The 26734-nt window shown below is 44.4% G+C and overlaps 1 protein-coding gene across 4 annotated transcripts in view; it reads left to right on the forward strand.

Moving 5' to 3' along the window:
* The window catches only part of Pkn (serine/threonine-protein kinase N), a 135228-nt gene that overhangs the window by 71830 nt on the left and 36664 nt on the right, over window positions 1-26734 (forward strand). For 3 of the 4 annotated variants that reach the window (XM_065436713.1, XM_065436711.1, XM_065436712.1), the window contains 6 exons: window positions 5001-5021; window positions 5138-5272; window positions 11124-11251; window positions 17805-18013; window positions 20606-20675; window positions 26048-26227. In XM_065436713.1, coding sequence (XP_065292785.1) covers window positions 5001-5021; window positions 5138-5272; window positions 11124-11251; window positions 17805-18013; window positions 20606-20675; window positions 26048-26227 — 743 coding nt within the window. The remainder of the gene's footprint in view (window positions 1-5000; window positions 5022-5137; window positions 5273-11123; window positions 11252-17804; window positions 18014-20605; window positions 20676-26047; window positions 26228-26734) is intronic. The other variant, XM_065436714.1, reaches the window with a different exon arrangement.

Raw genomic sequence — 26734 nt, forward strand, 5'->3', positions numbered from 1 at the left:
AAGCCTCAAAATTAACCATTCTGCCATCAGTTCATCAGTTGTCACCTATGAGCTATCCACGAGAACGTCGCTGTTGGCTCTCGACCCATGCCGTTGTTATTTTTCATAGATTCCGCCACCATGCACCACCGAAGCACTGTATAGTAAAAGTGATGTGCACAGAAGAGATGCCGACACCGAAAAACTCGCCTACAAAGAGGAAGCTCTATGTCCCCTCCAAAGCCCAATGTTTCTTTATTTTAACATATTTTGCCATGTACACCAAAACTGTCTCACTCGGGGTGGACACCTGAACTATTTCAAAGCACCAGCATGTGTACCTGGTGCGCGAGGTATTTGAGAACACTATTCCTTATCACTATATACACCAGTAGACTCATCATATCTATCTAGACATGTGGCTTCTTGTTGGTTGACCCCTTATCATTCATACTGCACGGTTTGTTCAAAGATGGAAGTGTACAGGTTGTGGGGTTCTCACCGTGCTCTTGGGACAAAGGAACGACAACACAGTAGTGCAAACAATCACAAGGGCACCTTTCATAGATCAATGCCTGCTAGCCTAGTTACTATCCACAAAACATGCCGATGGGCGCGCGACAAATCTAGAAGTCCGACTCACCGCGACCGGATAGCGAGCGAATATGTTCGCCCCATGCTGGATCCCAACGCCTGGTCGTTCGCGTGTACGGTCACGTCAACGGTGGCGCGTTCGAAGCCGGCCACGCGAGGCGGTCTCGCAGAAGCATGGGTCGACGCGCACGCGGGACGTCCACGCTGTTCCCCGGCCCGCCGGGAAAGAGGAAGCGCCTTGTCTCCCGGCGCCCAAGTAACCCCACCTGTGGGCGGCGTTAGCAGCGCAACACTCGCGCCTTCTCCCGCACTGCGCTTCAACCACATCGACCGCCGCGGGCATCACGCAGGCCACGCGGCAAAACCGGATTACAGGAGACGCGCTATGCGGGAAAAACATCAGGGGACGCGCGAGAATCGCGCATCCCCACAAGGTTGACATATAAAATGAAACACCATACAGTCCTTGTTGCCCTGGTCACACACCACAGTGGCTTGGAAATTGCCACCTTTCCGCATGTAGCAAAGTCTTTCGTTTACAACCATAGTATACTCATCTCCGTATTGAGACATGCCAACAGCACTGTTATTGGCAGTGGTACTTTATGTATGCAGAAGCGGGCTTGTTATGGCAGCTTTATGAGTGTGGCATTCTACTGCTGTGCATAAGTCTTAAGATTGATTTGTAGTCATGGCAGCTGCATGAAGATGGCTGTGAGGTGCCAAAATGCCTTTGTACTGAGATTGCACTGCATGTTAACTTTTATTTGTTGCATATCTATTATGGCTCACAAATCATGTAACGTGTAAGTACAGTAGAACGTTGTTGATACGATCCCATTTTGTACAATTTCCCAGTACCAACATTTGCAGTTGAAAATGCAACACATGCTTGTTCCAAGGTAAAGCTTTCTTTGCCTCTTCTTTGGCTTTCCCACTGCTGCTGTGGGCTGCTGCTGTCGCGCACACTGCGTCGGGGGCAGGGGAGTTGTACAGACTTTCGTATGTACAAATGGTGCCTTAAATATATGGCATTGACCATTTTGGACTTGTTTGCGGTGCCGTATATTTACGTCATTGACCCTGAAAGGGTTAAAACGCACCGCAGAGTCCAGGAGACAATACGGAAGCAGTCAGTTGTCAAATCAATAGTTCTGTGCCCGCCGCATTAGCTTTGTGGCAACCGCATTTCGACGGGGGCGAAACAGAAAACGCAAGTGCACTTAGATTTTGGGACGCGTTTAAAGAACATGACGGTGTCAAAATTAATCCGGAGTTTCGCCACCACGGCTTGTCTCACAATACGAGTGTGGTTTTGGCACGTACAGCACCATAATCTAATTCAAGTTTTATACTTCTGCCACAATGCGATGTGCCATGTGACGAAATGACAACGCTGAACCCTCTCAAAGGTATGGCGCACAATAAAGCCTTAAGCAAACATCTCTCCCTGTGTGTTCTGTGTACTATGCAGACAAACAGCAGTGGTGCGCGCAAGGTAACGTTTAACATCAACTCACCACTCTCCTGTTAGACTAAACGTTGAAGAAATTAGGCTTTAGCCCTCAAAATCACTGTTAAATATTGTCAATCAAAGCATCCAGCACTGAAAGCTTCGCTTACATCAATTCCCACAGTGCATGGGATCTGCATAATTTTTTATTCAAGCGTAGTATAAGGAGGATACTGAAAGTGCGCGCACTCCTCCCACAGCCTGACCACCTCACCACAGTGCACTCGTACCATTCATTTCAAAGGACAGACAACTGATCAGACCATGAATCGAGATAACCCCGTTGGTGGAAAGATAGTCTATCGTATTGGCTAAAACGAGCCCTGCTTTTCTCATTAAACGTGGATTTAAATTTCTAAATCTTCACTAGAAGTCGTTAAATATGACCTTTGGCACCCCACGTGGCAAAATCATGCAGATTCATAGGTGACCTATTACGTGACCTTGTACTAGTGTACGCGGTTTCTGGTCTTTTTATTAGTATGGGAATGCAGTGCACAATCTTTCAGCACCAACGTTGAGTATATCACCAAATTGTGATTGTATGGTATGTTTGTGGGCCGCTAGATCCCATGAGATCAAGAAAAGGTCCGAGGCATGCGGGGAAGCTGCACTTGCCAGCCTGTGTCTCGTAAAAATGCTGCCACACACTCGATTTCCTCTTCCCGTACGATCAAATCTCACAGGTTGTTGCACTTCGCCATTCGCAGGTATTGCCGCCAACCTTATTGCGATAATCTTCACCATCTTTTTCACAGCACATGTGGCATAGGAAGCATATTGCATTCTTTTAATAGACAACCCAAATGTGCTGCCATTTCCTAATGCAGGCCTAATGCAGGTGACTCAAAGTAAGTTTCATGACTTGTTCTCCTGGCATTGTGGCATCGTACTCCGGTGTTGCCCACCCGTTTGATTTCAGTTCGGTTCCCCATTGCCGTCTTATGACGACAAAGCTCTTCCCAGGCTGCTTGGGCTCCACTGGCTCGAAGCACGTCAGTGTCTCGTTTAGCAGCTATTCTTACCAAGTAGGCACGTCAAAACTTCCTGCCAGAATGCTCTACCCGAAGAAGCTGCTCACCTAGGCCGAATTCGAGGAGTGTGAACATGAGCTTGCCAAAGCAATAAAATAGACGATGTGCGTTTTGGACTGCTCGGGTGCCACCAGATCAGGGCAGGTTGGCATGTCTCATGCTACAGCAATTTGGGCAATGCTTTGCTTTACATAGAAATCAGCTACATTTGAGTCTGCTGGATTTTTTAGTGACTTCGGATTGTACGTTTTCTCAGTTAGTACGTTTTTTCCTGCATTTTTTTTCCCAGAACGTATAAACGAAGTTGTACTGTAACTCGCAAAATTTTCACACTTTTTTGTATGCAAGTAGGTTGTCCTCGAGTGCAAATTCACGCTAATCTCCCTTGAAAATAATACAGGAAAAATATTTTAAGGGACATTATTATGCATGATATAGCAAACACCCAGGCACAAGGGAATGAGACCTGAAGTAAAATGTTGCTCCTACATCGAATGTGTCGACAACTGTTTTACATGCACCATGTTTTTATTTTACTGCACCCATTGCTGAAAAAAGTCTTAGCTTGTTGCTGGCATTGACATGGCTCCCTAGCTGTGTGCATAGCAGTTTACACAGCAGGCAAAAGCAGCAGCTATGCAGTGAGCCGTTATGTTTTGCCAGTTTGTAGGCAAAATGGTGGATGATGTTTTGCTGAATATGTCAGTAGGTGGCACTTGATCTTTGGATATCCCAGTATGAATGTGGCTCATGCAGACGTTTTTGCCAATCTCATAAAATCTGGTTTAACTAGCTTTTACTGTATACTTGTTAAGTAGTTAAGCAGAATTGTACCCACAGGGATAGTTTTCATGGCTGTGTAAAGATGGTCGTATGGTCAGTGAAGCAAATGTTCTAATTTTTTGTCACTGAGCATTTTTACATTTTTGGTGAAATCTTGTCAGAACTACTCCACTTATCCAGTGTGCCACATTTTGCTGTTTGAATTGGTAATCTTGATTTTGACAGCATTGACGTTTGTTCATCATCATCAGCAATCTCGAAGATGTAGTTAAAGCAGCGGAAGAATTCTATACTGACCTGTTCAGTACCCAAAGCAGCCACGATACCTCTATTTGAAGTAGTAATGAACAGATTACAGAGGCTCCTTCTATAACTAGCTATGAAGTTTGAAGTGCCTTGCAAGACATGAAACTGGGAAAAGCGGCAGAAGAAGATGGAATACCAGTCCATTTAATCAAAGATAGAGGAGACATAATGCTTGAAAAACCTGCTTGAACATAATGCTTGAAAAAGTTTACCATTATCGTTAAAAAGAAAGGTGTACAATCAATGCATTCTACCTGTGCTGACATATGGGGCAGAAACATGAAGTCAAAGAAGCTCGAAAACATGTTCAGGACCGTGCAAAGGGGGATGGAATGAAGAATGTTAGACATAACGTTAAGAGACAGAAAGAGCGGTTTGGATCAGAGAGCAAACGGATATAAACGATATTCTAATTGACATCAAGAGAAAAAAATGGAGCTGGGCAGGTCATGTAATGCGCCGGTTAAATAACCATTGGACCATTAGGGTTACAGAATGGATACCAATAGAAGGGAAACGTAGTCGAGGCTGGCAGAAGACTAGGTGGAGCAGTGAAATTAGGAAATTCGCAGGCGCTAGTTGGATTCGGTTGGCGCAGGACAGGGGTAATTGGAGATAGCAGGTAGAGGCCTTCATCCTGCACTGGACATAAAACAGGCTGCTGCTGCTGATGATGACAGTGGTGACTGTTTTTTCCACTTCTCAGTAGTGAATGGTGCATTGCTACTCTTGTGTTTTTGGGCAATGTGCAACACTAATGTTGAACAAGGTCTCACTACTTTTGTCTGCAGATATGTTGAAGCGTTTCTTCCGTAAGCATATCTGTTGTGGCTCTCTTTCTTTTCTTTCCCTCATGATGCAAAGAGTGCTAGATGCACACATTTAATAATCAATTGCTAATAACATTAAAATGCGTGCTGTCTTACAGGAAAGAACTTTCTCCGGCCAACACAAATGAACATCAATGTGGCCACTTGGGGTCGCTTGATGAAGCGAGCTATGCCTCCTGGCTGCTCTGACCAGGTGACAACAGTCAGCCCTCCTGATGCACTTCTCTCTACAGGTTAGATTTTCGTTATATGCAAGTTTGGTTAATGGAGCCATTCGATGCAACTAGGATGCTAATTTTGTGGGGTTTTTCTCTTCCTCTCTTTTTGATGCAAGTTTGCTTGCCCCGCATGATCGGTTGTTAGTGGTGAGGTGTGTGATAGACGGGATTTGTAGTGGTGTTGTAATTAAACGTAGCAGTTGAAAGCTATACTTCATTTCACCCATTTTTTTTTTTTTTTTTTTTTTTTTTAGCAGGTAAAGTTGGAGGAGCTACCCAAGTAGCGCAGTCATAGGTGTCTCACTTTGCGCATATTGCAGTGCACTTGTAATGAACAAAAGATATTTGTAGGAAGCATCAGAGATCAAGAACAGCTGCAACTTGTAGTTGTAAGGTTGTGTCGGATCACTTTTGTGCTTCCAATATGCTACATACAGTGGAACCTTGATTATACGACTTGCTCGGGACCGCGAAAAAGCATTGTAAAATCCAAAAATAAATTATGCCTACAAAAATACTACTTATTTCACGCTACAGATTTACGAGAAACTTCAATGTAAACTACTACAAAAATACTACTTATTTCACGCTACAGATTTACGAGAAACTTCAATGTAAACTACTAACATACTCTGCAGGGCTTGGAAACCCAAATTACCAAAAAAGTAAATGCGATAAGAATTAAGGTACAGGTACCAGTCATGCTTTAATCAAACGAACCTCTACGGCACTCCACTGCCCACTGTCACAATTCCCGCCAGCCGGCGCAAACGCTACAGATCGCAACATTGTTGTCGGCCTCCATGTACTCGGCGAAGGTTGTGGTGAAGTTTAAACACTTGAAATCGTCGTCGGCGAAGCCTGCATCGGCCTCGAGTGGCATCAAGGTTGTTGCATCCCCAGCAGAGGAGGCAGTCTCTCGCTTAAAGCCACAGTGCTTCAACGAGTTAGCGATTGTGCTTCGCGACACTGCGTTCCACGAACTGGCAATAAAATGCATGGCGTCGAGCACAGTGATCTTTTTTTCAGACTCGCTGCACTCCATAGCCGCCAGCCGACGCTGCACTTACCGCTTCCGGTACCCTTGCTTGATGCACTTAATGATGCCGCCATCCAGCGGCTGCAGCCAGCTTGTGCAGTTGAGTGGAAAAAAAAAAAACCTTTATGTTACTCAGGCAGGACGTATCAGGTGGGTGGCACGGTGCGTTGTCCATGAAAAGCAATATTTTACTAGCCTTAGCACCCATTTTGTTATCCAGCTGTTGCAAAAAATTGCTGAAGAGCGAAGACGTCATCCACGCCTTTTTGTTGAAGTTGTAGCTGCACGGCAGCGTCAAGTTCTTAAAGTACCGTGGCTTTGCGAACTTTCCAAGAACGAGCACGAGCAGCCTCTCGGAACTGTCCTCGTTAGCACAGAATAGTGCCGTCACACGCTCTTACTACGCTTGCCACTATGACAGTTGTCACCCTTAAACGCAGGGGTTTGCTCGGACTGCATATGGTAAAAAATACCGCTCTCATCAGCATTGAAAACGTCGCAGGGCTTGCATGCAGCAATCATCTCCGGCAGCGACTCCATCCACTCATTCACCGTCGAAATGTCCACGGAAGTGCTTTCTCCACAGGAGTGGCTGTACACAATCCTGTTTCGTTTTTTAAAGCGATCCAGCCACTCGTTCTATGCCTGAAAGTCGTTGATGCCCTGACACAATGCCACAAGGTCCACCTTTTCTTTTAAAATGGCGCCGTCAACGTTGATCGCAGAGCTCCGTGCTTGATGCAGCCACTTGACGATACCTTTAACTTCTCATGCTGTCCTTCTTTTGCTGCTTTCTGCTTGAGCCCGAACTTGTCATTCTGAAATATCACCGCTTCGTTTGCCAGGAGCGTTTTAAGCGAAGATTCGGGTATCTTAAGGGCCCGGGCAATGCTGAATTTCGTGGCTCCATTCCGCTTTTCCGCTTCCTCGATAATGTTGAGCTTATCGCCGAGCGACAAAACTGTTCGCTTTCGGGACATGTGCGTGTGTTGCACCACACAACTAAAAACGTCAGCTGAGCGCTGGTCGCTAGGATTACGACGAAGAACACGTGCGATAAACCTGGGCCTCTCTTTTTTTTGCGAGCAGTAGAACTGTCCTCGGTAGCATTGCCTGCTATGTATGACACAGGAGTAAAGTGGGTGCAAATTCTACTTGTACACTAGAAGTATTTAACTCTTTTGTTATATAGCATCAACCAATTATAAACTAGAGGCGAGTGCAAGTCCAACTACTTATAATATGCATCTAATATGAATAGCAAGAATCGAATAATAAAAGGAATATTGAACAGTCCAATGCACTCATTTACAGTCGAACCTGTTTATAACTAACTTGATAGCTCTGCGAAAAGTGGTCGTTATATCAGTAGTTCGTTATGTATGGACTCGCCCTTAAAAACACTCAAAAACTGCCCGCCTTGAAGCTGGTGTCAGCATTTACAATTCGGCAGTATTTTAGTCCGAAAACCAGACTTTTAGTGCCTTTTCTATTTCCGGTGCGTTCCCGCACCTAGCTGCGAATTTCCATTAGAAACGTCCATCTAAAGAATGAAATGCAGCATCATATAGCTCTTTCAAAACGGTGCCCGGTTCTGATCACCTGTCATTTCGAAACTGCAAGTGCAGCCGCCATTTTTTATTCAAGAGCATGTGATATATCTTAATACCGGTGAGACAGGACCGTATTGTGCACAAGAGAGCAAAGCATTCTAGTTGGCTGGAAATGTAAACTTCGGAAACTACTTCGGTGTGCCGTCATTCTACGAAGGTCTCTGACACTGTGATTTTGGCATTACGACTGTGCATCAGCCTTGCAAGAGCCGTAAAGTTGCGTTGTCTGTGTCGCTTCGGGCAAGTAAAATGCAATGAACGAAAGGTAGAACGCCACCATGAACCGTGGACCTTTATCAGCAATAAGCAAATGTGTAAGTGAAACACTGCCGAACCGTGATCTCCTGGTAACAGCATAGTAACTGCCAACCCTTTGCAACATCGTGTGGTGGCAGTGCGCCGACTTGGGTCACGGGAATATCGACAGGAACGCTTCAGCAGCTGTTGCTCCTGTGGTGAAAGGATGTAAATGGTTGCTTCAGCTTGTTGAAATAGACGTAGTGCGCATCATGCTGCATAAGCGAGAGTGTTGCCGTCATGACATCTGATACTGCACCGGCACACATGCCAGTTCACACCCTGTGCCATGCTGTTTATGCTGTATGCCTCCTCCTCCCTGGAGGCGGGCTTTTAGCGAGTGACCTTTGTGACTTTTGTAATGTAAACGTGGCAGTTGCTTGCTCATCTTGAAGGCCATATCATTGTCGTGGTTTAGACTGGAGTGGGGCACCTGCTGCCGTGCACCCAGTTTGGTCGTGCTTCCGTGCTTTGGTACTTCGTGTGCGCCCCCCTTACCGTGACCAAGTTCAAAGTGTTCGTTGGAACAGTATGGTGATTTAAAGAATGTTTGTTATACTATCTGGAAGCAGTTTCAATAGGCATGGTTGGAAAAACGTAAATGTACTGAATTGTCAGGTTGGTGCCAGGTGCCAGGCCAGGCTGGTGCGCGTCACCTTTTCTATCCGCTGTTTGCGCTCCTTGTTTTAGAGGTAATCTGCTCCATGTGCAAAGACTGAGCGAGCTGAGATGGCGTGGCATCGTGCGCTTTCTCACACTTTCTGTTCTGGAGGTTGCGTAAACCTAGTTTCGGAGGCACGTTGAAGGTGAGAGGCAGACAAAGTATTTGCTCAACAACAACAAAATTATACAGTGGAACCCCGTTCATATGTTTTTCACCGAACTGGGGGAAAAAAACCTAACAGCCGGGAAAACGCAACAGTGAGGAAAGCTCCGAAAATGAATGAAAAAAGTGCAGCTTCAACTATAAACAATTTATTTCCACACAGTGCGCTTAGAACTTTAAAAAAGTCTAGAATGGTGGCTTGCCGTTTCTTTCGCTCGCTAGAAATCACCACACGTTTCTCAATAGCCTGGAAGGCCGCATTGCTCTCAGCGTTGCTGTGAGGTGCGACGTACCTGCGGAGGAGGTCGAGAGCCGCGACGGCTTCTCCAAAGCTAGGATTTGGCAACTCCCCGGCACCATGCAGCTCGTGCTCCTCGTCACCGCGCCACGGCAATGGCAATGGACGAAGGAATATCCGCGGGAAATTTTGCCCTCTTTGGCGTAATCATGCTAACCTGCTAACGATTGTTTAGTATTGCTGCGGAGCACGCGCCTCCGAGCAGCCCGGTTGCGCGTGCGGCGCGGCGTGGTTTTGCGAAAATTGTAAACAAGACAGGAGAGCTGGCCCGATTGGCGGAGCAACGCCATGAGCAACGCCAACTTCCGGCTTCACTTTAGCTTCACAAAGAGTGACGTCAGGGCCTCTCCCGAGTTTCCTTCCTCCGTGAGTCGACCCGTCCAAAAACCATGCGGTGACCGTAATCACAGTGATGATAGTGAGAGCATTTTTCACGAATGGCCACTTAGTGGCGGCTTCTCGAACTGGCGTGCGGCTTCTTGCAGCCAGTTCCATAGCCAAGCCCGGCCAAAACTCGTCAAAAGCCAAAATGGCGGTTGGAGCGCGTTGCCGACTTTAGCCCAGGCGGGTTCGGGGCGCTACGTTGCGACGTATCATGCAGGAACGTTTTCACAGCTACTACGTAACAGCGGGGTTCCTTATACATTGGATCCTATGGAAGCTATGCCGGGACCGGATGAAAACGATGTAGCAGCCGGGAAAACGCAGCAGTGAGGAACGTAACAGCGGGGTTCTACTGTATATGTTTTTGTCATTCAAATTAGCTTTTCCGAATTCGGAAAATTTTTTGGCCCCTTCTGCTTAGGAAAAATTCATCGGTGACTGTACTTACTTGTATAAAAGATCAAATTTCAATAAAAAATTTTCAATTTAATGAAGCAAATTGCCAATTTTACGGACTTCATTACATGGAAGTTTAACTGCATCCAGAAAATTTTGAGGCCACTTCTGCATCAGAAAAATCCACCGATGACTAGTTATGTGCATAAAAGACAAATTTCAATGTACCAACATTTTGATACAACAAAGCAAATTGCTGACTTTACCAACTTCATTATAATGAAGTTTAACTGTATATCGGATATACTAACATTGAGCAGTCGAGGCACCGTCAACTTTTGTATGTGTTCTATAGTGAAATAAACCGCTTACTACAATGCTTCCATGTTGCGTTATCAGTTATAACAATTAAGTCTGGCTATGGGTGTGTGTGCCAAAAGAAAAAAAAATGCAAGATCCTTGTAAAAAAAAAATTTCAAAGCTGCCCCAACCACCATTGTGCCGTGCACATCAGAGGATATGCCTTCATTGCGTAGCCTTACACACTCCCGACCTTACATGTCCCTCTCCTGTCTTCCTTTCACCCCTTCAATACCTGAGAGCCGCACGAGGGCAGCGATGTGTAGGGCAATGCAACGAAAGCATGCCATACAGGGTGTGCGGCACAAAGGCAATTGGGCCGTTGTTGTGTCTCGAATTTCTTTTTTTTCCACTTTTCTTTTCAGTGCAGACAACCAGTAGCCAGATGTAAATATTATAGCCAATAATGTGGCATGGGAATGTTGTAGTAAGCAGTTTATTTTACCATAGAACACACACAAAAGTTGGAGCTGCTCATTGTTACATCCAATTATTGTTGAAGTCAGTAATGCTATAAGTGGGTTCCACTGTACTTCTAAAATATAAAATATTCGCACAAGCCTAATTATATGTGGTTTGAGCGGTATGCAGTTGTATCTTATTATTGTCTGCAAGTTTATTTTATTGCCTTTATTCTTGACTTGCAATTGTAGCTCCGGTTCCCACACCTCCTGACTTGGACAGTCTAGTGGTCACCAAGCTCAACTTTGAAGACAGCAACGAAACTGACACGTTGAGTCCATTGTCACCACTTCAGACATCACTTGAAGTAGATGTTCAGGTAATCCTTATTTTATCACATCAGTATACGCCCATTGCGCTGCCTGTAGGGGCGCCGCTGAAGGTCGCCTCACAGTATATTTCTGAAATGGGGACAGAAAAAGCAGCATGGCTCTCCTGCCTCTCACCAAGTGCGGCAGATGTAAGGGGCTCTAATTTTACAATCATTTGTGTGAAACAGGGATGGAAGTGCTGCGCCAATTGTGCCATCCTGCACCAAACCATTGAGCTGCGCCACCCTTCACCAAAACACTAATTTCGAATGAAGTTGCCAAATTTAGCAGGGTGTGCTTGTTCAGTGGCAACCACACAGCTAATAGACATGCTTTGGTTAGCATTTAGCTCTACAATCCAAGCCTAAGCACTCCGTTTCAGCGTCTATTACTTCGGAGTGTGGGTAGAGTGTAGTAGAAGGGGAGCGTGGAGAGGGGGGGGGGGGGGGAGGTTCAGTGGATGCCTTGGAAAGCGCCAAAGATGATGCAGAAAATGCTGAAATTGCGGCAGCGCTGCCGTCTCCTTATCCTGAAGCTATGACTATTTTGGCAGCGCTCATTGGATTCAAGGTGAGATCACAGGCCGTGTAGCTGTCGTCTGCTAGACGCACCATCGTTGTTGCGTCGTTTCCATCATTTCCATAGCTCTTTCTCCATTTTATTGGCTACAGGTCGGTGGGGAATAAAATCACTATTTCCACCGCCGAGTATTAAAACTTAAAACAGCAGAGTGAAACGCCTGTGAAAGTTTCATGCAGCTGTGGTAGCGTCTTCGATACGACAAGCATTTGGCTGGTGCGCGGCGCTACTCATTCAGGTGAAGGCGATGGTAGCGCCTCGAACTTTTAAATAATGAAAGCCTCAGCGGGGAGCCCACACTGGACTCTGCACCCACTCTAGTTTGGTTGTTTTTGTTGCCATAATTGTAACTTGGCCACAAGAAAAATGTCAGAAATTACAAACTGACCCACTCTAGCGGGGGTGTGTTTGTTGGCATAATTGTTATTAGGCTGCAAGAAAATGAAAACCCTAAATGTGTTATGTGTTTGCTATATATGGACCAGATAAATGTGATTTGAACTGGTGCTCATTTCATGGGGCAGTCGGGACGGAAAGCGGTGCTGAATGAATAAGGTCATGCAGTCTGCTTAGCGTGTAGCTCATCAGTTTGGTTATACATCTTAGCACTCTATATTGCGCCCTATTGGTACATCTGTGTCGATTAATGGGCAAACACTGTGCATCTTATGTTCTAAATCTCTTTCGCACATGCACCACATCCAGTTACCGGGATGGTAGTGTAGCACGCCGACAAATGACCTCCTGGCCTTCATGAAATTTCTTGGTCACAAATATGCAATGGCAGTTGCAATCGTCACTCATATTTACACTCAGGCTACACTATTTTCTGCCCGGCCACACCACAAAATCAATATCAGGATCTTGCCGCCGCAGAACACCGCCAAGAATGTAAAGTTTCATATTTATTCAACCTTAGTGGCCTAATTGTGGTCATAATTGAACATTCATGGAAACTGCAAACCTCCAAAGTTTTGTTCGGGGCAACGATGTTCACGACATGATTTGTGCAGATCAAATACAAAATTTTAATAAACCATTGTTTGGCACCGCACGCTGTTTGGTGCATATTCTACACTGGCTTTATGGTGCCTGTGGCAGAACCGCAAATAAGCCCGAATAATTGAACTTATTCAATATACAGTTGACTCCGGTTAAGATGAACTCGCTTAAAATGAATAGTGGAAGTCGTTTGTTTGGTTTCCCATAGAGTCAATGCAAAAAAAATCCGCTTAATATGAACACTGCACACGCGCTAATCGGTTGAGATGAACTTTCATGGCCGGCCGCACCTTACCCGCGCAGCTTTACTCGACCATCCGAGCAGCACTTTAGGGGAAAGAAAGAAAAAAAAAACAAGACAAAAATAAAAGCTTTTCTGCGCCGTCGACCATCTGTGCGATGCGGGGACACGAAGAGACCTAACCACCTCGATGTTTCTGCGAAGGTTCCGCTGCTCCTCCGCTCCTCCTGTCCCACCCTTCCTCATTCACTCCTCTGTCTCCTCCTGGCCTGGCTACAAGAATTAGCCACGCCCTCAAGTTCATTCTCTCCTTTGCCTCCCCATCGCCAGACCCTCCCCCTCTGCCCTGCACAGCGCCGATGCGATGAGACCTTCATATGAGGCATTTTCAGCGCTGTGCTACTCCTCTTCCCCCCGACCGCAGCACCTCCCACAATGATCTCTCCTCTTTGTCGCCACAGCAGGTTCACGTCGCGCTGACTTTCTCCGAACTTGCAGACTGCAGGGAGGAAACAGGGCGTAGAGAGAGAGAGAGAGAGACCAAGCGCGGCTTGGCCAGTAAAGCCAGCGAAACTCGAAAAAAAAAAGGCGAAAAGAAAAAGCAAGAAGAAAAAGCAGCCAATGCTGTATCCCAATGGTGATCGCGTGATAGTGCAGTCATGCCATTGCTACCAACCTCCGCGCGCTTGCTGACCTCCAACTACGCCAACTACACAGTAGGCATGTCCCTTCTTCGTGGCATGCGTGCGCACCGTGTCCCACTGTCTCCTGCCAGTCCGTACGCCGTCACATCGTGGTGTGCGTTGTTTGTTTTAGTATGTGCCCTGTTCGTCGTGTTGCTAGTATGGCAAGTCAGCCAACAGCTCGGAAAAAGCCGCTTGAACTTGGTGAGAAGATCGAGGTTTTGACCGAAGTTCGCACTACCAGCTTTCAAAAACTGAAACTGCGCGCAAGTTCGGCATCGCGAAAAGTACCGTGAGTAGTATTGGGAAAGAAGCGTGGATTACCACTGCTCTGCAGGATGGTGAGGTTGCGCTGAAGCGTAAAAGGATGCGCATAGCTATGCACAAAAACTTACCCAACAACAAAAATTACCCAAGATGGCGACGTTCAACAATGTGTAGCGAGTTTTGGAATGAGTGATTCAGTCGGGAAAATCAAACTTTGGGGCCTAAATTCATCCAAAACATCAGTCGTGAGAATGCATTAGCTCTATGGGAACCCTGACAGTGCATATATGAAATCTGGAATATCCATCAAGTCTGTATATTAGTCTGAAAAATCGATCGGCTACTGTTTAGTGTTCCGACCCCACAGTATCCATTACAGAGAGCCCAAGGCTCGTCTCTGCGCTAGTCAGCTCAAAATGGCCAGACCTGGTGAGGGGCCCTTTAAAAGGACTCTAAGGAACCCTGTGGCCTCCAAGGGGTTTTTCCTGTAAATGATGTACCAACTGGCCCGAATTTTCGACTCCTAGTGGTTGCCAGGCTCGCCTAAGCATTTCATGGCCCCTTTAAAGTAAGAAAATGAGAGTGCATGTGAACGTTACATGCCACTGATGTTCGCAATAAGAAAAAAAACGACGTATGCAGGATTTACCTTCACAGAAGGGGAATGTCTTTTTATAATTAGCTTTTCATCATCACCATGTGCACTTCATTGGTCACAGATACGAAGCACACAGGGGCAGCATTCTCAAGCAGTCACTTTGTCCATGCATGCAGCCAATAGTGTCCAGGAACTGTGCACACATAGCGAGCTTGGCACAGCACCAGAAACGGTGGTGGCCATATATGGCAACGCATCTAATTCCGAGTATGCAAAATCTTGTGAAAGGGATTGTAGTCGAGTGCAAAATGAACCCAAAGCAATGTTCAATAAAACGTTCATTTTTCACTTGTGGTGGCAATGACATTGCATCTGACATCTCTGATGGTAGGGTGCTCTCAACACTGCCAATGCCATTTTGGTTTTGTGTACCATTATAATGCACAGGTAATTTTCTTGCCCATTTTCTTTTTTAAAAAAAGGTGTGCAATATATTCGGGCAAATACACTGACTAGCCCATCTTGCCCAGTCAATGCCAAAGTCTGTGAAGTAGTGAAAAGCTGGCATAGGAATTTTGAAGTGACCACCAAATGTTTGTTTTCATTGTTTCTAACAAACTGAACGTCCACCCAGAGTAGGACCAACGTATTTGCTATTCTATATTTGGAATTCCTCAACTTTACTTAATTTAATTCTCTCTTTAGAGCACCTTAAGTATTCAAAACACAATTGCCAACTGATAATTCAAGCTCAGTAGGCATCGTCTAAACAGCAATTCATCTGATACTGGCCTCCTGTGTGCAGTCAGGAGAGCTCTTCCTCAAGGAAAGAGCCATGAGTATTTTGCATAGAGATTTCCTCTTCTACCTCTATTCTAGGTGACAGCTAGCTAACCAAACTAAATATAGGTCAAGCCAAGCCAATTGCATCTAGCATCTTCTGTAGCAGGTGTTGCTTTATAAATGTTATTGGCACCCTGTTGGCTTCAATGATTATGTCACTAGGAGCATGGGAACTGCAAACAGTATTTTATTAGCGTGAAACCCACAAAACATCATGTATGGGGTCCGGTTTCAAATTTTAGGAAGCAAATGAAGCTTAAAACAGCGTTTATTGCTTGTTAATGTGAACTTGCAACGTTAATTAAGGCAACAAATATTAATCTCAGTTTACGTGACCAACTAAGCTAGACTGGAGTAATCGAAACAGCACTGGCAAGGTGCGATTAAGAGGCGTTCAGTGTTTATGGGTATCCAACCAGCAGTTTCACCCGCCACAGTGTCTTAGTGGCTCTGGCGTTGCACTGCTAACAATGGGGTCGTGGTATCGAATCCCGGCCATGGTGACCACATTTCGATATGGACAAAATGCAAGAACACCCATGTCCCATGCATTGGGGGCACGTTAAAGATCCCTTGGTGGTCAAAATTAATCCAGAGTCCACCACTACAGCGTGCCTCGTAATCAAATGGTGGTTTTGGCACATAAAACATTAGAATTCAACTACCAGTTTTGGTTTCAGTGTTAGTCACAGTGCTACAGATGCAAGACACAACAATCAAGCAGTATCGAGACAAGCCAAGTACAATTCGTATTCTCAATCGGTTCTTTGTTTCTGCACATGCTGCCAGTTTTGGGCACTAAACGCTATTTGTGCTCTCTGTTGTGTCTTAGGCCTCAATAATTCATAGAAGCAGCGTGACTGGGGCATCACCAGCTGCCAAAATTATTTGGAGCTGCAGTGAAAGTCGGCTTTCTTGCAGGCATAGTGGCACACAGCAGTGGGATAGAATCGCTGAGCAGAGGTGAAAGCAGCAGCTTTTCTGTTTAGCAAGCAATTTCGGTTTTCTGCATCATCAAACAAGATTGAGATGACACCATTGTTGCACTGTCTGGTTACATTTTCCACATTGAATATCTGCGATGAGATGTGCATGTTTTCATATATTGATATACAATTCCGAGTCCTGCCATACTCAGTGCTGTGATCCATAGTGCTTTCTTAAGCTTTGTTAGATGAATATATTTAACGCGTAGACCGTCGAAGATGAGGGAGTTACGAGAGCGTTCAGAGGGAGGGCGAGGGGAGCTTAGTTGCGAGGAAGGATGGGAGGGAAGCGGATTTGCTTTCTTGCCAGCTTGCAGTAGAGGTCAGGAGTGGGCCTCCGCTGCTGCTTCCCTCTGCGTGCTCACGGGTTTTTATCCTTCGTCTGCTGAAATATCGGCGCTGTGTTTACCTTCTTCGTCTTGCGTTCTTAATAACATGAGTCATGTCTTATCAAGATGATCAAGTCGTTGCCGCTGATCATAAACGTGTTGGTATGCTCCCTTCTGTTGCGGTGTTGCCGCATTCAAAAGACAAGGAGAACGAGATACTGGGTGTTACCTTCACGTCCTTGTATTCAGGGTCTGTCTTGTCGTACAGAATTGGATATGGGGCACTGTCTCCAACAACCTGTCCATCGGGACGTCTTGGTTTAAACGTGTCGTTGTAACAAAAACAAGCGCGAACAAGACCAGCGAAGCCAACCAAAACAAGCGCGAGAGAGAGCTGACATGAGCAGACGATAGTTAGAAACAAGCGGTCAGGCTGAACCAGGCGTGAGTACGAACAGAGCCGTCCGGCGGGTCCACGTGATACAAGTTTCCCACGCATGCTTCACTGTAGTGGCCACTCTTGTCGGTCTCCTCCACTTGTGGCTTGCTTGCCACAGCAGTGAGCCACAAAAAATCGGCCGAGGGCTGATACCTGCCGCGGCATGCATTTTACCGCTAGAGTGGCTGGGGCATTACAGCGCGACGCAGGAACAGCGACCTTGCCATTTGAGAGAGGGTGAAGTTTCTGCCACGGGGCTTTCTTCTTATTACTATATTTATTTATTTATTTATTTTCCTGCGTGCCATTGAAGGGTTTTATCTGAACCTTTCCTCTATGGCGGGGTCAGAGCAATGCTGGTCGGAGGCGCCACCACTTGATTTTGCACACTGCTGAGAGCATTGTCGGAGTGCGGTATGTTCGAGTTAACCGTCGCAAATGCTTGCGTGTTCGAATTACCGGCCATTTTCATTCATTGGAATACGCATAACTTTGACGGAACCACGATGTCAGCTCGAATTAGTGTGTTCAAATTAATCAGATTCGACTGTAATTTGTGATGGAGCTTTAACAGATGCGACATCTTTCTCACAGTCTGCACTTGGGGAGTTTGACTTCTTACAACAAGAGACGTCGCCAATGGCCGTGGAGCAAAAGGCACAGCCTGCCTCGAACACTGTAACCAGTGGCCATTCACCAAGTCCTGAGCCCATAGTTGAACTGGCTCCTGATGAAGAGGAGGAAGTAAACAAACTTGGCGAGCCACTGCAGCTGACAACTACGACCGTAACTGTGGTTGAAAGGTGAGCTACTGTGTAATAAAGGATTGACTAGAGCCCCCTGTACAGTAAAGGCAAAGTGCCTCTCGCCAAACTAAGCGCAGCTGCGAAGTTAGGCTTAGTAGGTAGCAGATCACCTGGCACAAGAAATCGTAGCCACAAGGATTGCTTTGTTCATGGAGCACCTGTTTTTAAGTGAGATAGTCTTCAACGTTTTGAAGTGGGTAGTGCGAATGCTTTAATACAGGAGAACCTCAATTTAGTGAAATCAGTGGTATAGCAAGTTTTATCCATTTCCCAAACTCAGTTCTGTAGAGAAAACCTTTCTCCCCACCTTATATGAAGCAAAGCAATTTTGTCTGCAGTTTTGATTTATCGAACTTCACATGCATGCACCCCTGGAGCTATTGAGACAAGCAAAATAAACCAAAACACCACCCGACAGTGAATTTGTCGTTTGTACGCATCCTTTTACATGCAAATGTTGCTAGTGAACAGCGAAAAACGTTGATAATTGAGCAGATGTTGGAGTGCACCACTTTTCCATCTGTAATGCTGGTATGAAAACTGTAATGGGTGCGCCCTATTCGTGCCCTCGGATAGGATTCCAAGTGCGCCAGCAGCCAGTCAAAACACGAAAATAGCAAACCAAAGTAAGTTAACTGAGTGCCTGGACAGTGCTAAAGCATGTGCGTTGTCTCAGTATTGTCATGCATATTACCATTATTGCAAACAAGTATTGTGAACAATGTTAGTTATCTGCACCATTGTAAACAAGTAAAATGACGGCCTATCATTGGTGGACGATGTTGATAATACACATGTGTGCATGGCGTCGTTTGGTGGTAGCTGCTAGCAGTAGCTGAGGCCTGTGCGGAAGCCTTGCTGTTGATGCAATCTGCTTCATGCATTGGCACATTTTATCCTGTAAATATTGGTCAGGTTTCTGGCTGGATTCTGTTCATAAAAGCATATTGACATGATGATACTCACTGGGACTGTACCAGGAACCTCTACAGTAATGTAACTTATTTTTATAGCTGAAACGTGGAAACGTCAACCTAAAGAAATTTGAAATATGACAATGTTTTTCGCTGCATGTATGACTGTTACATTGAGGTTTGGCTGTTTAAGATTATGAATCAAATCATTCAATTCACAGTAATGTACAGCAGCTGAACAATGTTGTTGTACTGTACACTGTGCAGTTGGGAAAAATCAAGCACACCACAACTAATTTAGAGCAAAAAATTTCCTACAGCATGAGTAATCACGAGGCTTCTTGAGTGAAGTATGAAACAACCCTGCTACAAAAGTTTTATTTTCTGCTCAAACATTTTTGCATTCATGTACATAAAATGCTGATATGTAGAAGGAAAGTCTGCATTGTTTCACTTCTATGTTTTGATGTAGTAGTTCTGCGAAAACCCGCAAGGTGGAGAGAAGTAATGAATAAAGGGAAAATCAGACATCCACCCGTTCGTAGCAATTGCTACAAAGGCAACCCATACGGGTTCCTCGAAAGAAAAGCCTCATAGTTGAAGAAAAATTTGTCCTTATCCGGGACGAATTTTCATAAATATTTAAGTTGCACAGTCCTATCAGAGCATATGTGCCTAAGGAGAAGACAACATTACAAATATGCAGACAAATGACCTAAACAAATGGCATCGTCACTGTGGCACTCATTTCTGTTGGGGAGATTTAGGCTCATGGTTTCCGAATTGGCTAAAAGTTGTAAGAACTGGAAAAATATGGAGATAAGCAGAGCTTTATGATAAGCAAGATCACTAAAATATAAGCCTGCTGGCTGCGCATAAACCATTTAGAGCCCTTCCTGAATGGTGCCTTTAATCGCTTTGTGACAAAGCTTGGTATATACGAAGAGCAGTATTCTCAGTCAATCACTTTCGGTGATGCAATAACTTTTGCATAATATGTGACTCACCTCTGGGACATGTCGGCATCTATGGTCTGCGACTTTGCCAAGATAGAAAACCCTTGTAAACAATGCAACAAATTCATGTAAGATATAAATTGACGTATTAAATTTGTCCTCTTTGGGTGCTTTAACAGATTCACTTCACAAACGTGCAATATCTGTTTTTTGTAGAGCTATGGATTTGCAAACTTCATGCTTTTATTAATCTTTTTAATTTCCCAATTCTTAAAAAGTTATTTGAAAAAATTCAGGCCCTAAATTGAAATTCTGCTTCCAACAGTCGCTAGAATTTCTTTCTCTCTCAGATGCAACAAATTTAATTAAAATTGGCCCAGTGGAGATCTCAGAAAAGCGTTTGTGCTTTAGATGCATTTGAATAGGCAGCATCAGAGTTAAGCCAGAGCTAAAGCTTCCCCTTAAGCATGAAATAAGTTATTTCCCTCATTGAAGGACAATTAGTAATCTGTTGTGAAGCATGAACCCAGATTTCATGAGTATAGCATAAAGCTTATACATGCTTGAAGCTGCTTTCTTCCTGAATAATTTGGTGGGTGGATTAAAAAGGTCATCAATATGCTTGAACTAGCACCTGATAATGATAGGTAACTGCAGTAAAAATAAGCTCTTGCACTATTAAAAGCTTGGGTTGATGCCTTTTGGTTTCTTTTTTTCAGTGCCCAGGGATCTTTGACCCTTGAGGATTTTGAATTTATAAGTGTGCTGGGGCGAGGACACTTTGGAAAGGTGATGTGGGCCATGTTTTTTTGTGTTGAAGCATTGCTCTCTCTGCTCTGTCTAAAAACATTTGAGCTGAATTACGAAGTTCATTTTTTACTTGGCGGTAACTTTTTCTGTTCTTAGGTTTTTACAATGGCATGCTTTTGCAGACACCCACACCAATTTCTTAGTGTGGGTGTATGATTTATAGTGTCAAAATTATTTATTAGGAATGTGCAAATACTCGAATAATAGTTAAATTTATGAACCTTCTATCTACTGCTTGGATTCTTGAATAGTCAGCATACCAGGTGTCCTAGTTAACTTGGACCAAGAAAAAAAAAAAGCTTTAGAGAAATCATACTGACGGCATAGTAGCGGTAGTTGTGTGCACTTACAGCCAGTGTTTTTTTTTTTTTTTCATTATGAAGTATTGATTAATTGTTTTTAATTTGTGAACTTTTTAATTATTGCTTGAATCGCAAACATGTCAATTGCAAAGTTGTAGGGTACCTTAAATAACCTCCCAATTGAGCATTTATTTCGTGGTGAAGTGTGCCTGTTCTTATTTTTTTCCAAGAAAAAACAAAATCCCGCGAAATATGAAATAGATGCGCGCTCACACGCTGCTACTCAAGCGTCTCCAAGCAACTTTTGAAAGCTATATGACTGCATTCGTTTATCACCGCATCGTACGAGGTTTCGTCATGTACGATGGTTCAAAAGGTTTTGCGACCTAACTAGAGTCAGTATCTGTGGACACAAGAATGTTGTGCTCGACCATGAGGCACTCGATAGCTTTAAGCTTTGCATATCATGAAACAAAGCTACAAGATAAATTCAACCAATGTATAAAAAAAAACTGTGTGCAAAAGAGCATGAAAAAAATAAAGGCTGCTCTCGGAAAAACAGAAAAGAGCTACTCAGGAGTTTATTTCAACAAAAAATAAACCAAAAGTATGTCTCGGCAGCCTACAAAGAAACATCCAAAGGTGCCACTGGTTTAGCCATTTACCCTTTCTTTCTCTTGAACTTTGGAAAAGAGGCAAAACAAAGCAGTTCTTGACCTATTTGTCTTTTTCGCAAGCTTTTTTTTATTTGAGGATAGGGTGACATCGTGAAGGTGCGTTAAACAGTCACATGTTACGCCAGTTTTGAGCGGGTATTTTTCACTGCCACTTATAGCATGTGCTGAAACAGGTCACCGTCTGGAGCAATACAGTAATTGCTTCTTTCCAACACTTGTGCTGTTGCAGCTTTGACCAATGGCGGCGGCAGACTCTGCTTATTTTTGCCTTTAGGGCATTCGTTATGGTAGTCTCGCTGCTATACACAGAGGATTTTTCATGTAGCCCAACAAGAAGTCCAGCGGTGTGATGTCCGGCGACCTTGCAGGCCAGGGTATAGATCCGTGCCGGCCAATTCACTGTTCAGGAAAAAGCTTGTTGAGCCACGCCCGAGACTGAATACTACTATGTGCAGGAACACCATTGTGTTGAAACCAGATGTTCCAGTGGAGCGTTTCAACAGACATCGTTCACGGGGCCCTCGAGGATGTCGTTCCGTCATTAGTGTGTTGTCAAAAAAAATGGGTCCGATGATGTTGCCATCAAAAATACTGCATTACACATTAAACAACCACTGGTATTGGTGTCATGTTTGTGCCAGCCAGTGGGGATTCCTATCACTCCAGTAGTGTGCATTGTGAAGGTTAACTTGGGCGTCATCCATCCAAAGCACGCAAGTGACAAAGTCTGGTTCTTCATCACATTTTGTGAAAATCCAATTGGTAAAGTCCAGTCTGTTTTCAAAATCTCGGTCCTCAAGTTTTTGATGAAGCTGTACATGGTACAGGTGCATATTACCTTCTTTTAAAATCCTCCACACTGATGACCTTGAGGTTCCGGCCTCTGCACTGGCATCGCGCACACTACTGTGAGGGTTAGCAGCAAAGAATGCCAAAACATCCGTTTCTGCTTTTTGAACTATACCGTTGCAGTCCTGTGTTGCTTTCTTGTGAAGCTACTCGTCTCGCAAAGGACATAGTATGTTCTAAGTATTGTTGACGGACTAGGGCGTCTTCCACAATGCCACATCTGGAATAACTTGGCTGCCTCCATCTTGTTGCCGTGCACCGCCCCCAAAGCTAGGATTTTAGCCTTCGGATCATTTTTCAAGGGCATGACTGTCTTCTTGAAGAGCAGGTCACTGGCTTGGTATCGTTGAGATCTCCCGTTTTTATCTACGCACTGACACGTCAAATAAAAATGATTTACGTAATCAACAACAGCATATGCTGGCCGTAAAGATCTGCCAAAACGCACTAGATGGACATGGCATGCGTAAGGTTTGTTTCTATTGCTAAAGGAAACAAAAGGAACATACATTCCGGGAGCGCCTATCTACCGTACTTACTCGCATAATGATCACACTTTTCTGTCAAAAATATTGACGCAAATTCAGGGGTGTGATCATTACGTGGGTTAAATTTCCCACGAAAAAAAAAAAAAAAAGAATTTCACCCTGCATTTGCTGTGGGATGACAACAGGTCAACAAACGGGCGGCTGCCACTGTAACAGTGTGGAACACCGAAACAAAAATGGCAGCCGACGGAGCAAGCCGAACGCGCTGAAGGTGATTTTCTTTGTTCTTGCGAGTGCATTCCTCACATTCAAACAGTTTCTTCCATATCAGTAATGACTAATATCGTTAATATCGGCAAGTTTGCGGCAATAACGTAGCCATGTTCACTTTGAGGGGACAGAAACAGATGGGTGCGCTTAGCTGCCAGTGACAAACATGGCGGGCATGCTGCGGAAACTGCGGCATTTGTCTTTACTACTATCCTAATACGGCACGTTTCCACTAAGGGTAGGTGAATATCTTAGCTCTGTTACAAGCATCGGCATTTCAGTAGGGTGCGCTTCTAACGTATCAGTGTAAACGTGGCTATCGTTGCTGCTCTCGATTTGTTTCGTGCCCACAGACGAGAAGAATCGAAAGGCGCTTTCTTGTTGTTATTGGTGACCACAACCATTATAAAGCCTACAAACAATAAAGCCAAGGCAAGTTTGGTTGTAGCTTTCTTTTTTCATGGAAGTGCGGAAAGTTATGAAAGGAATGAAATGGGGCATCTGCTTAAGAATGTTTGGTGTGTGCAGACTGCTTGGTATGTCTTGGAGTCGTTCGCGTAGCATTTGACAGCATTCGACGGATGGTAAGTGAGATCATCATTAGCTAGACTTTGCACACGACATATCGCTACGGCAAGTTCGGGGTGCAATCATTACACGGGAAAGAAAACAATAGAATTTTGACAACAAAATTCAGGGGTGCGATCATTACGCTAGTGCGATCATTATGCAAGTAAATACAGTACAGAACAAGATAAGTGCACAAAGTTACAGTCCCAAGTGCACTGTCACAGGTTCCCGGCTTCGAAGTCCCCCTACCCACTGTATGGCTCCGCTACGCTTGTCGATGCGTCAGCGGCATGTTATCACGATGCCGTGGATATCACATAGCACTGTATCGAGCTGCCGCCGCTAGTAAAGCCGTGTATCTGTGGTTATTCGCTTGGGAGCACTTGAGTAGCGGTGCACAAACGCATATCTATTTCATATTTTGGATGTTTCGCATGCTTTTTTTTTTTTTTTCTTGGAAGAACAAACGAGGCAAAGCCGAGCATGAAACAAACACTTGATTCGGAGGTTATTTGAGGCCCCCTACAACTTTGTAATTGTTATGTTTGAAATTCAAGCAATAATTAAAAAGTTCACTAATTAAAAGCAATGAATTAATGCGTGCTTCGTGATTAAAAAAATACTGGCTGTAAGTACACACAACTATGGCTACTATGCAGTCAGTACGATTTCTCTAGAGCTCTTGGGTTTTTTAAAAATCTTGGTCCGAGTTAACTGGACACCCCGTATATTCAGTGCCTGCCTACACACTCAAAACTTTTCGATGAGGTGCACGATCACTGTTAGTACAAGGTTAATCCGGCTTGGCAGGGCTGATTGAAACAACACATGCACGATATGAGCCAAGGCACAGTGCCAACACATACGGAAAGGGTGAAAGCTGTGCACTGCAAGGTTCAAAGCCTAGGAGCATGTGTGCAGATATGTCTGAGCTGTTGCTGAACGATGCACAAATTGTGTCGTATACATGTGTTTAGGCATAGATTGGAATGGGATGATAGGTAATACACATAAAGTGCCAGTTGTAATAATTTTCTTGCTTCATTGTTTTGTATTGTGCATGATAACCGTTCTTCACGCCATTGTAACGCGTATGTCAGGATCTTGTTGTCGACGTCTTCGAGCATGAACTCCATTGGTAGTGTTGGTCGGCTAAGGCTGGCATAGCAAATGCAATCAACTTTTCGGCGAGACTAATGGGTATGCCGCACTTTCTTGCCATCGACCACCCTATTGTTTGTGAACTTTTGTGCTTCCATATGCAACATACTATGTTTTGGTCGTGAGCATAAGTGGTGCACTGTTCCCGCGGGTCACACAGATGTGCTTCACTCCTTCAGTGGTAAATGGGTTCATATCTGTGTTATCTTCCACATTTAATTACATTATATTTATGCCATGCAAGCATGAGGCCTAAGGCTGCATCAAATTGCAAGACTCATATCTATAACTTTCAAATGTGATACCCTATTTTTTGGTCAGAGATGCGAACATCAAGAGAAGTCTCCCTAGTTTTTGTAGCGTTGCCTGCTATGTATGAAACTGAGTGTACCTGTTGTATGTATGGTATTTACACACACCTGTAATCTAGGCTTGAATTTTTACTCGTGATTTGATGATCGGGTACCTGGAGAAGTAAACGTGTGTACATATATGATTCTGCCTTTTTCTTATTCAAAAGCCAGTTGCATATGCTACCTTTCTTTTGAATTGGCAAATTCTGCTGTGGATATTTTGAGCAGCAAGGCCATTTCTCTTCCATTTGCTTGTTGAAAACTTGGTATTCCTGAACTTCATTGGTCTTTTTGTAGAGGTGATTTTCATGCAGTAATTATGATCCCTAATGTGCTTTGAGAGACGTGCATATTGGCAGGATGCTCAATGGACATCACACATGCGACAGAACCTTACAGCAGTAGGTAACTGCCATTATCAATGTTGTTAAGGGAGTACCCCTTTAGTGCACAGTTGATAAAAATTGGATGCCTGTTGCAAATGCTTGTTAATGTGGTGATAACCAAACATCTTTCTTTCCCTGCAAATGTTTCTGTTGTTGCATTAAAAAATGTCTGCAGAAGTTTGGCATGTGCATGTTTATGACAACTTTAAGTGTGAAATACTTTGGTTTTGCAGTGCCCTTACCATTCTCATACGCATTAAAAAGAGGCTGTTAATCTCTTCATTTACTCTTACAGGTAATTTTGAGTAAGCACAAAGTATCGGGCCAATACTTTGCCATTAAGGCTCTAAAGAAAGGAGATATTGTGGCACGAGATGAACTGGAAAGCCTCATGGCAGAGAAACGCATTTTTGAGGTGGCAAACTCTATCCAGCACCCATTCCTCGTCAACCTATTTGCCTGCTTCCAGACTGTGGTGAGTACCTTCTACAGGGAGACATTGAAGGCTGTTGGAAGCAGTACTACTGCAGTTATATATATATAGTGAATGTCTGATTTTTCGGACATGCCCGATAATTCAGACTCTTTTGCAGCATTGTTACATACCCCCATAGAGCCAATATATAAAAACATCTGAAATTTCTGACGGTCAAATCGTCACCGTCCCGTTTTCCAGACCATTTGCCCCTAACCACCGGTCTAAAGCAGCATCCATGGCTGCCATTTTGACTATCTCGCAGCCTCAAACCCCCACTCTGCAACGCTGATTCGCTAGCTGTAGCCAGCTGTAGCACAGCGGCTACTGTATCGTATCGAATCCTCAAACCAGCACTCTCGCATGCCACTCTTGTTGGCAGTCATAGCTAGCCGTAGCTATGGCCATATCCTTTTGTTTTTATCCACATGTTTGGTTTGCTTTGTGATAGGTCATGTGATCACGTTGTGCTGCTGTGCGCTCTCGTCAACAGTCGCCAAGAAGCGT

The sequence above is a fragment of the Dermacentor albipictus genome, chromosome 1 (assembly GCF_038994185.2).
Source record: "Dermacentor albipictus isolate Rhodes 1998 colony chromosome 1, USDA_Dalb.pri_finalv2, whole genome shotgun sequence".
NCBI lineage: Eukaryota > Metazoa > Arthropoda > Arachnida > Ixodida > Ixodidae > Dermacentor > Dermacentor albipictus.